Source organism: Lolium rigidum, chromosome 6 (assembly GCF_022539505.1).
Source record: "Lolium rigidum isolate FL_2022 chromosome 6, APGP_CSIRO_Lrig_0.1, whole genome shotgun sequence".
In the NCBI taxonomy this organism is placed as follows: Eukaryota; Viridiplantae; Streptophyta; class Magnoliopsida; order Poales; family Poaceae; genus Lolium; species Lolium rigidum.
Genome location: NC_061513.1, coordinates 35,899,858 through 35,914,074, shown reverse-complemented (window position 1 = coordinate 35,914,074; position 14,217 = coordinate 35,899,858). Strand labels below are relative to the sequence as shown.

The 14,217-nt window shown below is 44.4% G+C and overlaps 1 protein-coding gene and 1 long non-coding RNA gene across 2 annotated transcripts; one reads left to right on the top strand and one right to left on the bottom strand.

Moving 5' to 3' along the window:
• Positions 1–1,912: 1,912 nt before the first annotated feature.
• LOC124660079 lies at positions 1,913–2,299 on the top strand. The gene is made up of 3 exons (XR_006989790.1): positions 1,913–2,049; positions 2,123–2,198; positions 2,275–2,299. It is a non-coding gene; the product is annotated as an uncharacterized LOC124660079 (long non-coding RNA).
• Positions 2,300–11,913: 9,614 nt separating this feature from the next.
• Positions 11,914–13,357, bottom strand: LOC124667644. Its single transcript, XM_047204908.1, has 2 exons — positions 13,276–13,357; positions 11,914–13,193 (listed from the first exon to the last, which is right to left on the bottom strand). Exon 2 carries the CDS (start codon positions 13,147–13,149, stop codon positions 11,944–11,946), a length of 1,206 nt encoding a protein of 401 aa, XP_047060864.1. The 5' UTR covers positions 13,150–13,193; positions 13,276–13,357; the 3' UTR covers positions 11,914–11,943.
• Between the last annotated feature and the right edge of the window lie 860 nt (positions 13,358–14,217).

Here is a 14,217-nt window from a genome sequence, read left to right as displayed (position 1 = left end):
AGGGTGTCGGCGGCGTGGAGAGCAGCCTCGATTCCCCAACTATTCTCCGGCGATTCCCAAGAGTTGAGGGCGTGGCCTCGCTTCTCCGGTGTTGAGGATGTATCCCTCCCGTGGAAGCCGGGATCGCGCGGCTGCGGCAGCAGGAATGCTCCAGTGGTGGATGCCGACCTAACGGGGGCGGGCTCGCGCGACACAGGCGGCGTGCAGCGACCTAATCGGGGGCGAGCTCGCGCGGCACAGGCGGTGGCGGACAGGGAAGCGCGGCGGTCTCGCGTGCAGGGTGGCGATGTGGCACGGAATCGGCAATGGAGAAGGCGGGTGGCCGCGTCTGCGGATCCAGTGGAGACGGGGACCGCCCATCCACCTCCTTTTGCCCCTCCCGCTGGGTGCCCTGGCCTTCCGTTGGCTTCCGGTCGCCTGGACGAAGAGGACGGAGGAGGTTGTCGTCTAGGCCATCGGCGGCGAGGCAGGACAGCGGGGGTCCGGTCGACGGCGGTGGGTGGGGGGCGTCGGGAGGGACGGAGAGCCAGCGAGTACTGTGAGTGCGATGAGACATGGAGTGAGGACGACATGGAGTGAGGTCGGCGAGCTAATCTCGGACCTGTCGGCCGTCAGGTGTGCGTGGGCCGTGGGCCGTGGACTGCTCTTGTCTCTGCTACAATTTAGAAAAACAAATTGCCCTCAAATTTTCATTTTTAATGATTTTGAAGGTCTTTTTTGGTTAGGAATGATTATCCTTATTGAATAAATACTAATTTCTGTGTCATTAAAAAATTATAATCATGCAGGTCATCCTGTGGTCTATGGATGTTAAATTTCATGGAATATTTCACGGGGGATATTTTATCCGACATTCCTGAACAGGTATATTTGCTCCATATCGCGATACTTATTCCATGTTGTATCATTATTACTTGAAAACTAACTTTAGTTACTGCTTGATTAATAGGTTAATATGACCGATTTTATAAACAAATTAGCCGTAATTTTGGTGGATTCACATTTGAATGATGATAATATAAGGAATCGAGACTTGAAAGATGAGACTTGAAAGATGATGAAGAACAAACATTTGATCCTACTGATTGTGTCATTGTGGATGGACCTCCTAAAAACATCAAAACATCGAAACTAGCGTCACAAATTGGGTTCATCTCGCAATCATTGCTTCTCTTACCATCTGCCAATCCAACAGACCAGGAATTAATTGATGAACTTTGCCTATACATCAGCACAGTTGATGATATCCCTTCACTAGAGTAAGCAACATTTTTTTTTCATTTTATTGTATTGTTCTAATAAATTGCGATAGCATACTTGTAATTGTAATTGACATAATTCTAATTTTACAGGACCGAATGGGTTAAAAGTTCGAGTCCTTATCCTATTAGTCTTAATTTAAGACAAATAAGTGGCATACTAAAAATGAATGAAAATATGGACGTTAGTTGCTTTAATATGGCTGTACGGATACTGGCGTGGCACGACATCCAGCTTGCTAGGGATGTCCCAGTCCACTAGATGGATTTGAACTTCTGTGTAAGTTACTATAACTACATACTAAATCTATTTATATGTGACTCACTTGTGGCATATACTAATGTTTTTTTTTATTATTTTAGTTGATGTCTCAATATGCTCGAGATCCAAGTCGTAGTGACTATCCTGACGTTGTTCGGTTGGCTCAGTTGTTTCTTAGCTGGCCTGACAGCAATGAGTATCATATATCTGAATGCAATATGGTAAGAATTCAATCCTTCATTCTTAAGAGTCAATTATCTGTTATAATGATTGCTAAATTTTAAATGTATCAGTGCAGATTTTATTGCCTTGGGATATTGTTGGGTTATTCCAGTTGTTCGTCTTGGATCGGCACAAAAAAATTATCTCTTTTTTGGACCCGCTTCCAATACCATATTTGGCGAAGACTATACTTAAAAATGTGGCCGATAATTTTAATCTTGCCCTCGAAGTTGCAAACCCTGCATCAAAGGATGACATAACTAAATGGGGTTGCAAGGCTCCCAAAGTTCCAACAAATCTAGACGAGTAAGAATCTTAACAATGTGTTACAATCTTAACGTATTTATTCGACCCGCAATGTAACATTATATGCATGCAGTGCTCTGTCGGGTTATTTGGTTTTTGAGTTCATGCATTCATGGTACGATGGATTGCTACATTTTCCAGTACCCACGGTGAGTATTTACACATGTTCATTTGCATACACTTTGCACATGTTTTTTATAACAATGTTGTATAATGCATATATAGGACGGTTTTCAACTAAGGAAGCGATTTTTGATTCACATCCTGAAGTATGAAGCAAATGAAGCTTTAAGCAATATCCCAGCCATTGCACGAAGCCTTATTGATCGCATAAAAAAGTGGACCTTCAAGAAAGAACCGTCATCCACGAATAAATAGAAGATACAATGTTGCTTAGTTATTTTATCTGTCACTCATATTTCGCCATGTATCAAGAATACATAGATGGACCTTCAAGAAGAAATATAATACAAATTGTTGCTTAGTTTATGTTTTTAAGTATTTTTACAACTAATTCTAAATACATTTATGTGATTGTAAATTTTATGTAAGTGTGGATTGTGTGTTTTAGGCGCTCTCACACCTCTTAGGCATAAATGGCTTGGTAAAATACATGACAAACGATCACAATATATGTTTTTATTACATAGGACAAGACGTGCATTGCACGTGCACGCTTACTAGTTTCTTTAGGATCAGTAAGAACGTGCAACTCTTTCTTATAGGCCAAGCCTGACGACAAGGCACATTCTAAATTTAATAGGCGATTGGCTCTCCTTTTACCATATTTGTTGACATCGCGTGTGCTAATGCCACTACAGGGAACCTGGCCGAAAGCCGTCGGCATGCTGCTACAACATCACATCGATGCATTGCCGCATTCAGAACACCGGCCAAGTTCTCAAATGGCTCGTTAATCTTTAAACGAGACACAACTGCAGGCCTGGGCCTGCTTTTGAAGCATACTACTCCCCTCTATTCACAAATATGAGATGTTTTAGACAATTTAAAGTGAACTAGAAACACACCATAGTGCGTGAATGTACATATTAAAATTAGACTAGACAGATACCAAAATAGATGAATCTACTAAAAGCTAAAACATCTTACGGAGGGGAAATAACACGCTCAATAGCCTGTGAGCCAAAACAGAGAGCACACCAAAGGAAACTGGAAACAACATAGCTAGCGGCAAATACTAGCTGCCAGCCTGTGTGTTCAAGGATTTTATATAACAACCATCCAAGGCAGCAATGCATCTCCTGGCAGCAATGAATTGATCGTGTGCAGCAGCAGAAAAGAATAATCAACAGTGGACAAAAGCAAACAGCTAAAAAGGTGAAATGATCTAGTATTTCGCCACCCATTTAGCCAGTACTACTCCAATACTAAATCAGGTAAGCAACTTGAGATTATAAGATAGACATGTTATAAGATAGATTATCATAAGAAACTTCACTGCCACAGTTTACTCAAAACCTAAAGCGAAATGCTTTTGGTGCATCTCTTCAGATTATAATACCCCTCCGATCCATATTATTTGTTGCTAATATGGATGTATCTAGACACATTTTAGTTCTAGATACATTCATATTAGAGACAAGTAAAATGGGCCGGAGGGACAATCCAGTGAGCAAGATGTAGCAAAAGAATACTGGTTGTTTAATAGTTTCTAGTCTCAGCTTGTTCTAAAGTTATGGTAGCTATCTTACGGTATTTAGGACTAACTTATAGCACCAAAAAAGTTCTCCTAGTTAAGGTGGAAGCCCAACAATGTCAACATCTGATATTCCAAAAGAATTATGTCTACAAAATGAAATAAATCGAGATTGAACTATCAAAACAGTATATCCATGACAGCATGTATTATCATGAGAAAATACTTTGCATACACATCACTTCATTGTTGAGAGGGGAAAACAAAAGTTTCCAAGAATGAAATTGAAGTATCAACAAATGGATAGCCTCGTACATGTAAGGATGGCAATGGATAGGGTATGGGCAGGGTAGAGCAATACCATACCCATACCCGTATGGTCAATGGGTACAAACTTCTATCCATACCCGTACCCATGGGTATAAAACTTTACCCATATCCATACCCGGCGGGTACCCATACCCATTGGGCACTTGGTGGGTAAATCAAATTGTACATAAATCACTCACTATTTAAATTTTATCGGTGACAAATGTGATTAAAAACATGAATTATATCAACTCTGTAACAGGTGGTTGAGTACATAACAATTGATAAAATATAAAAATCACATTCTCATAACCTAATTCATAAGTCAAAAAAAAGTAAATGTGTGACATAAAAAATTGACAATAAACAGGCTGAGTATGGGTATACCCGGGGTACGAAGCTATACCCGTGCCCTATCCATATCTTAACGGGTAGGGTATAGGTACTACCCATGGGTATAAAAGTGTACCCATACCCTACCCATGCGTACGGTACCCACGGGTACCCATACCCTACCCATGCGTACGGTACCCCGTACCCATGGGTAAAATTTCCATCCTTACGTACATGCCAGTACTAGAGTTCTCCAAATGCCAAAAAATAGGCAAGATTAAACAGCAAGTTGCAAAACAAATCAATTATTCACATACAAAGAAATAAGCAGAAATCAGACTCTAGTGTATCTAATGTTGTTGTGTAGGTCAAGGGATGAGATACTGACATACTCGAGGGTGCCCACATAGGAGTCCAGCACAGGTCAACGGTCATGTGCTTGGCCACAATGTCAACCCTCAAGTCACAATGCTATAATCACGCAAGGAAACCAGAAACCATCGTCACTATGCGAACGTCGCGCCATACCGCTGACAGGGTGCCCAGTGGTCAGCGGTATGGCAGAGAAGGCCAAGTCACTTCAAAGTGTACTTGAAACAAGATGGAGGCTTCCCTAGTATGACTAGGCTTAGACTTTGAGGCACAGAAAGCGGCTTTATCTCACTGTTAGGGTTTGCACTCCTGTAACCTGTATATACGGGGGTGCAGGGCTCCCTTGCACGAGATGATCGACTCTTTCCCTCATTCTCCCCGTAGGAGCTTCATCTTCTACCTCTAGCTTCCACCTCGAGAGATATGCAGATCAGACAAGCAAGAGTAGGGGTTTTACCTCCTCACTAGGGCCCTAAACCTGGGTAAACCCTTGTGTTTGTGTGTGTTCTTCCTCCCATCTTCCCTCCTTCGGATCCATCAGCGTACATCCAGCCTCAACTTAAGCCTACCCATGTCATCTGTCAGTTTACCACGACGGCAAATGGTCTCAAGCATTTTTAGATGCATGGCTAGGTTAGCAAGCACTACTCCGGTATAAACTTAGGCAAGCAGCTTCAGATTTACCATACACGGTAGAGGTGCTTTCAGGGGCATCGGAAACCTGTTTACCCCAAACCTGAAGAAGAAAATTCAAGTGTGACATATATAGATGAAAATAAAAGAATATTAATATAATCCTAGCTTGCTCCACAGTTATGATAGCTATCTTAGAGTATTCAGAACCAAGTTACACTATACAAATTTCGTCCTTGTTGAAGGTCGTGGAGACTGCCATCCGGCTTGATTAGCTCGTCGAGCTCGAGTGTGCAGTCGCGTTCCACTTCACTGCCCATCAAAGTGGTGGAACGCTTCCTCTGCCATATCAGCGTGGTCAGTGAGGACCCATTCATCGACGACAATGAAGTAGACTCTGTTTTTCTGTCGTCGGTATGAGCACTCTTGGTGGAAGAAAGAGGTATTTGCGTCTCCATATTTTAGCGCTGCAATCTGGGTGTGTTGTCTTGCAATTGTTCGCTCAAGGGAGGCTAGGCCTAGGTATGACCGTTTGATTTCCTTGCGCAGCCAATCTTCCTCGGGAGTGAGCTGACGGCTCTCCTGTGCCTTGTCGAAAAGCAGCATCGATCTCTGAAGATAGCCTGCATCTGTGACACAAGGCGCTGGAACGGGTCTGGGTTGTCGATTGAATTACATGCCGTGCCGATGATTTTCTGGAAGCCCTCAAGACGTGTCCACAAGTCCTCAAAGTGGAATCTTCGGTAGGCCGGCAGCAAAGGTGAACAATGGAGGAGAAAGGGGCTATGGTCAGAGAGACAGAGGCCACCGACGCAATGCATCGAAGGTAGCAGTGGCAATGCTGCTCTTACTGCTACTGTTTACCAAGCCAAATATTTGGTACTAGCAAGGATAGGCACGGAGGCATGCCACGCTAAGCCTACGACGGTGATGTGGAGGTGTACTAGTAAATGGACGATAAGCAATGCGTTAAAATACATTGTTATGTATGGTGGGAAAATATAAAGCATGAAACGGATCATTTTGTTTTTACAAACAATGTGTACAACTAACATGCATATGGAGGGGCTTAACTATGGATTTTAGTAAGTTTCAGTACATAGCATACATCTAGAAGATTAAAAGGAAGCAACCGAAGGCAACATCTCAATCTCTGCCTCATTGGTAATGTAGAGATCTCGTACGGCTACCCTTGTAAGTTCAGACCGGACGGACTCATCGGTGCCACGCTTGGCGAGTTCTGGCTCCTCTTCTTGGGTCATTGGCCCTCTACTATTCACTGAAGTGGGCGGTCTAACTGTCTAAGCAGTGCTCTCCATTAAATTTCTGTTCAAATATTCTTTTTAAACAAATAATGATGCCTATAGTTTGCCATTGATTCGCTCAAAGTGATCCAAAGTGGTGTTTGTGGGCTTGTGGGCCTATCATCATATTTCATAAAAAGAAATCATCATATTTCTACAAAGCAAAAGCAATAGTGTCGAAGATATTAGCAAGGAAGTGATTAATAGAAGTATTTATTTTTCTCAAATCATGTATATTTTAGAACACACATGGTGTATCCTGCAACTTTCCTTTTATTGTAGGTTTTCCATTTCTAACATTGTTGGCAAGTACATACAAATAACCATGAACTACAGGCCATGCGCTAAGAGTAGAGCAAGTCTGCATAACCAGCAAACCTGAGAAGGAATGACACCCAAAAATCTAAATTAAGCACTCAAATCTCAAAATGGGTTCTTTACAATTTACAGGACACTTTCCTTCAGTTCGCTATTTCTATATGTCAGCAAATCGTGTGTTCTAAACCTGCAGGAAATACACCACTTTTCCATGGTCATCTTTCACTGAATAGATTACTATGCATGAGAGGATATTCTTGGGTCCTTTTTAAACTAAACTAATACACTTATTATGCATGGAAGGGTGTAATGTACATAATAGAACAGAAAATTGTGTGACACTCAAAGAACACTCCTTAGTGAAGCATGTGACACTGGAAGAAGACTATTGCCAATTTATTTTGTAGCACTCAAAGAGTACTATTGCTAATTTGTTTAGCTAAACATTGCCAACTCATGGCAGCCTGATATAGCAACATGATATCATATGGGAGCTAGCATTTATATATATATAACAGAAAAATTTGTGACATTCAAATAACTCTATCTTGGTGAAACATGTGACACTGGAAGATGACTGTAGCAATTTTATTTTGTAGCAAACAAAGAAGACTATTGCTAATTTGTTTAGCTAAACATTTCCAACACATGGCAGCCTGCCAGATCAGTAACATGATATCATATGGGAGCTAGCACAACTGAATTGGCAATTTTTACTTTCAACGAACTATAAAATAATTTGGCATCTCGGTTACTTAATTAATGTGGAATGTGCAAGGAACCTGAAAGCAAGCATCATATGTATGTAGAATATAAAGTTGATGAGAAAAAGAATGTACTTTGCAAATACATCGCTTCCCTTTGCATATTCTTAATTGTGTTTCTCCTCTTCTTGCTTGCTGAAGGAAAAACTACTACTCAGTTCTCCACGGTTTGACCTGCAAATTTATGTATGAATCTCTCTAAATCTACCGTAAACCATATTCTACATAAATAATTCGGGTCACATATAATACAAATTGGAAGATAATGAGAAAATGAGATATTGGACCCTCATATGTCATATCCTCAAAACGAAGCTTCATTAGCTATTTTTAAGAGAAGCATGTGATAACATACTTCTAAGGAGAGCTTGATTGTGACAATATTGAACCTTTGTCTATATGATAATCTTATTCATGCCTACTGAGCTAATGAAATAAAGATTATATACTATGGAAAAGCTTCAACAGGCTAATTCCAAAGGCACAACTAATTCTGATAATAGATAATGATCCTGGCATATAAAAATATAACTACTAAATAATATGAGTATTCTGGTAAAGCTGTGGAATTTAAAATTCGATCAAACACTGGATAAGTCCCTCGTGAAGCTCAATATACTACTGTTTCAACACATCAATGCCCTACAAAAATTAAGGGAGGAAGTACAAAAATTGGACATCTATTGCAAAGCAATGAATAAAAAAGTCATCTTTGCAAGAAAATATTATTTCCCGTGAAGATTGTGTATTACTACTTCACCTTATTAGCTTGCCATGTATGAATAGAAATGAAATATCCTTTTCATCTTTAACTTTGGAAGAAAGTGGCAGGTGGATGATCCCAGCTCTTGCACGATGTAACATTGCCAATTGCTCAATCGTGGTGTTCTTGAAATTAACTACATCACCAGCAAGAAGTAAATAAAGCACTATATCATATATGCAGATAAAACACCAAAAGGACTTCTCAGATAGAAGTTAGTAAATGGGAGATGCACAATTTAGTCAGCAGATCCAGTTGAGAGATACAATTGTATGATGGTGGCATACATAATCCTTGCTGGACAGTGTGCTGTACCTATCATGAAAACTATATTCAGAACAGTGCATGATGGCAAAGGAAGAAAACCTGGGAATTCATTCACCACCACCAACATACTCAATAGCCGTTCTAAGACTTGCTAGTAACTTCGGTTAATTCATACAGGGTAGCAGAATTGGGAAAAAATACTATAACAAAAGAGTCTGAACCATCCAATCTTTTCGCCCTTAAAGAAATGTTAAATGTGTCTCCGTTAAGAACTCACTGTTCAGGAATCTTTGGGTTTAAATATAAACCTTAGATTAAATTCTTCAAACATACATAGTACGCAGAGTATCATGCTTCATTTGGAGGCAACAGTGCAATTTTTTTTAGAAACATGGAATTAATACACCCGGAAGAAATGCTCCACCTATTTACAGTAAGAATCACCTTTAACTATTTGTCTCAAGATTCGTTTCCTACAGAATATAAGCCCTAAATCAAGGTATTTGAGAGTAAGTTATATTTCTAACTTGTTGCACATACAGCGTAACATGTAAGACAGTGCTGGTTCCGCCATTGCCTTATGAGTGCTTGACCTGGTGGTTCAACTTTCCTCTATACTGCAAAAAACAATATTCATTGATGACATATCTTGTAGGCTTTAGCATCAAAACAGAAAAAATGAGATATTTGGGGGGGGGGGGGGGGGGGGGGAAAAAAAAAAACCTATGAAAGCGAGTAGTGCGAGTAATTCTCCAACCTATGGAAAAAGTAACCAACAATCTTGACATAAACCATTAAAGGAGTGGCTCACCCAGGTACCTGCAGGTGGCGAGGATTTAAAAAGCGCACTATCATGAAATCGTGTATCTGTAGGAAGTTGGGTCAAGCAAACAAAATTCAAAACTTAAAAATAAAATTCATAGAAAAAGGATAGATAATAAATTTGATTTAGAAAGCATGTTCTCCAGCACTTATCTAACATGACTGGATTTGAATGAACCAAACAAAAAAATAGAAAGTAGCAACCCGTCCTTATTTCTTTAGCTCTAATTTAGACTCTAACCATACTAAATCTCAGATGCTATGCCATGACAATCCAGATCTTAGACGAAACTGATCTGATGAAGCATAAGAGCTTAAGCACATGCATGTAAGACATTACCAAAAGGAGTTGGCAGTGTCCAAAGGGAGCTGTGAGTACCCCCCCATCACGACCACCCCGATGGTGAGCATGATCGGGACCAGCACCGGGCTGAAGAGCATCAAGACCGGCGTGGCGAACGCGAGCCTCGCCATGGTGAACGCCAGCAACAGCCCGGACAACACCAGCAGGAAGCCTCACAGCGGGAACAGCGTCACAGCCCCCTTGCAGGACCTGCCGCTTTCGGCTTTCCCGTCCAGGGACCGGCACGGCCAATTTCGTCAGTCGGCACCATCGGCCAAGCCCTCGCTGCGCGCGACAGCGATCCCCCCCCCCCCCCTTTCCCTTCCCAGGGCGGTCGAGCTCATCTGTGACCGCGGCACCATGAGCCTGGCGAGGCGAATCGAGCGAGTGCCCATCTAGGAGAGATACATCTCGAAACTGTCAGATTTTTTTGGAGCACGAGCCCAATCTGGAAGAATCCCGGGGAGGCCGTCGCAACAATCGGCAAAGAAGCAGGAACGGCGGGCTGGGTCGCCTCGGGAAGCCAAGCTCCACTCCGCGCCACCGGCCGCCCGGAAGAAGAGGAGGGCGGCGGCCTGCCGCAGACCACAATGCGGCCCCTCCTCACAACTCATGCCCGTTGGCGGATTCGACGGCGGCCTGGCGCAGCCATCCCCGCGACGCGTCTCCTCGCGTTCGTCGCCGGCGTCCTGGTTGAGCCTCCTGCGATGTGCCTCCTCGCGCTCGTCGCTGGCGGCCTCGTGGAGCGTCTCACGACACGACTCACCGGAAGCATCCTAGCGAAGCCTCCCGCGATGCGCCTCCTCCTGCTGATCTCCCTTCTCCCATGGCGATTTAAAGAGAGAGGAGAAGAAAATCTCCTCCCGCTGATCTCCCTTCTCCCATGGCGATTTAAAGAGAGGAGAAGAAAATTACACGTCGGAACCGCTGCGGCGACGCTGGGCGTGGCTAGGGAGGGAGAGGAAGGCTTCGGCCCTGGGACGGCAAGGATGTGAAATTGGAGAGGTGGGTGGCGGGGAGCAAATTGCTTGGTCGGTGGCAGAGCTATGGATTATTTACTGAGCACCGCTTTGACTACTTTGACAATGCTACAACCACACGTCAAAGTAGCAAAATCAGCCCACGGAAGAAGTAGTATGATGAGAGGCAAAGTGTTATACAGCATCGAAAGTGCACACAGAAGAATAACTAATTGACAACGCTACAACCACACGTCAAAGCAGCAAAATCAGCCAACGGAAGTAGTATGATCAGAGGCAAAGTGTTATACAGCATCGAAAGTGCACATAGAAGAATAACTAAAGAAATCAACCCAGCCTCGATAATTCTCAAAGTGGCCCAAAATTCTGTGAAAAAACGAAGTCGTTGAGCTTTAATATAGTAGATATTCCAAGTTCACCTGCCTACTTCACATGCAAGTTCAACAATGTCAACATCTGGTATTCCAAAAATAATTCCGTCTACACAATGAAAGAAATCCAGCTTGAACTATCAAAAACAGTATATACATGACAACATATCTTATCATGAGAAAATACCTTGCATACACATCACTCCATCATTGAGAGGGGAAAACAAAAGTTTCCAAGCCATATTGATGAAAATAATGGAATTCAAGCATCACAAAGTAAATGGAGATCCACGAGTACGCACCAGGACTAATTATCCAAATGCCAAAAAGGCCCAGATTAACCAACGAGTTGCAACACAAATAAATTATTCACAGACAGAGAAATAAGTAGAAACCAGACTCTAGATACCAAAGACAATAACTGTAGAACGAAGCAATCATAGTATCCATGGTTAAACACTACCCATATGAAACTGCTAGAAATACTAATATATACAAAGACGCAAACATAAGATCAGTTACTATATAAAGTGCAATAGCCAATAGCTAGCTGAGTCGGGTACATTACTGCACTCAAGCATCCCGAGCAACTATTACAACTTCATAAAGATAACTGTGAAGAGATAACTGTGAAGTTGCCGTACGCAAGTAGGACTCTTCAGGGCCCATCTGCCAATGACTCCATGAACAAAGGAACATATGGAATAAAAGGAGTCTTCACGTCAACCTTACGATATTCAAGTTGGCATTCACATCCAAGTCGACGCAGAAAACGTGGCTTCCTGAAATCCATCTCATATGACATAAGTGAGTTCTCGTCCCCACAAACTATGAAAATCATATTGCGTTCCGGGTGGAATGAGACAACATTGTAATCAGGGTAGCCTGAAAATTTGTCTCCGAACAGTTGCAAGTGGCCAACAGTGTGCTTCAAGGTCCATTTTTCACTACTGTAATCCTCAAGAACCCAGACTAATAAGTCAGAACTATAAGATTCAGAACTTGTTTCGGAACCGTTATCAGATTCAGAATCAGTACCGTATGAAAAATATAACTGTCCCTGTGATAGAAAGACATCATTGACAGGAAATTCATAGCGGTATGATGGTGAAGGAGTCCCAATGACCCGCAAAAGATTTCCTTTGACATCAAAGGTGACTACCATATAATCAAATGCAGCCAAATGCATGATCCCATTAAAGAAAACACCTTTTGAATGAGCAGGTATCACAAATTCCTCGTCCTCAACCATTTGATGCGTCCAAACTCCAGCTTTGGATGAGTAGGTCGCCACCGCTGCAATACGTCCACGATAAGCGCTTAGCTCAGACTGATCTATACCCCATACCTCCTGATCAATGAACTCAAAGACATGGAAGTGGGAGGAGACTGCGGGTTCGAACCCAATGCGAGCAACCACCACCTTGCTGGACCAATCAGTGGCAGTCACAACCACCCAATTCTCGGTGGCAGGATTGCACACCACATAATCCAATGTCTTGGGGTCAGTGGGTTTCCAGCAGCGGCAGAGGAGGAGGCCATTGCAGCAATCCAAGATGTGAAGGCTATCGTATCCGGGCAGGAAGGATAATGAAGGGTCGACGAGAGGGTGACCTTTTCCTGAAACATTGGTGAAATAGCGAGCTGTCTTGGGGAAGCGGTCCCTGTTGTAGCTTTCATAGAAGAAGCCGGCGAGGGGCTGGGGCAGCTTCTTGCGGTGGTCGGGGTGGGAGAAGAGGTCGCGCCAGCGCGTGGAGACGCACTTGCAGCAGCAGGTGGACTTGTAAGGCACCCGCGAGATGATATCCACGAGGATGTCGTCGGTGATCTTGGACATCGGGTCGCTCATCGGTGCCCTCTCCATGGGGCCTGCGCCGTCGCCGTCCGTAGAGACGAGGGGTGCCGAATCTGCAGATCGGGGCGAAGGAGCAGAGGTTGGAAATCCGTGGTATCAGTGAGTGGAGAGTGGGGGTTCGGAGAGAGGATGTACCAAGTGCTTGCTGTGCGAGCTGCGAAGCGAGGTATCGCCGGTGCGCCGGTGCTGAGCGCTGCCATCTGCGCCGGCGAGCGAGGGTTTGGTGTTCAGCTGTGCGAACTGGGCTGAAGGAGTGGGAGGTGGAAGGCGATGGAGGCCGATGCAGGGCCGTCTGTGTCTTTTGGAGGATGGGCCGTCTGGGTGAAAATGGCTTAGAGCATCTCCACTCGGTCTCCCCGAATCCCAGCTGGCTATTTTTCCATCCGGACGGCGAAAAATAGCCTAGTCGTACCCCCGATTACTCGTTTTTTCTCGAATTTGGGCCTTCATCCATCCGGCGAGCCCACGCCAACCCCGGCGTACCGGGGCGCGCTCGGGGAGTCAGGACGAAGCGAAAGCGCACAAAACGCCGAGAAATCTCTCCCGCGCTTTCGCTTCGGCTTCGCCGCAGAGGTGGACCCGGCCGGTCAGCGGCACACGCATCGTCTTTCGCGTGAAGTAAAGGCTGCCGCCGGTCAGCTCGCCCCGGACGCGTAGCATCCACGCGGCATTTAATCGCCGGGTCCAGCCCCGTCTAAATAATCCCCGCTCGCCGCGACGCGTAGCACCGACGAAACCACAACCAGATACGAACCCTATCCGCCACTCTTCCCTCGACAAGATCCATGGCGTTCAACGAGCAAGACGGCGCGGCCAACAACGGCTTTCCCCGCCGGTCGCTCCACGTGTGGGAGGGACACCTCCTCTACCAGGCGGGGTACCCCTGCCCGCCGGACACGAGGCCTCCCGGCGGCGGGTGGCGGCTAAGTGCGGGCGGCGTGCCAATCCCGCCGCCGCCCCAGGGACACACCCTCGACGTCGCCATCGAGGAGGTCCGACTGACATTGTCGGACCAGGAGCGCGCCGAGCCACGCTAACACCCCGACAACTACACGGCGTGGAACTCGTATTTCCTGC

Excerpts from the sequence above, each read along its gene's own strand:
- LOC124667644 (XM_047204908.1), bottom strand. The coding sequence starts at position 13,149 with ATGGAGAGGGCACCGATGAGCGACCCGATGTCCAAGATCACCGACGAC.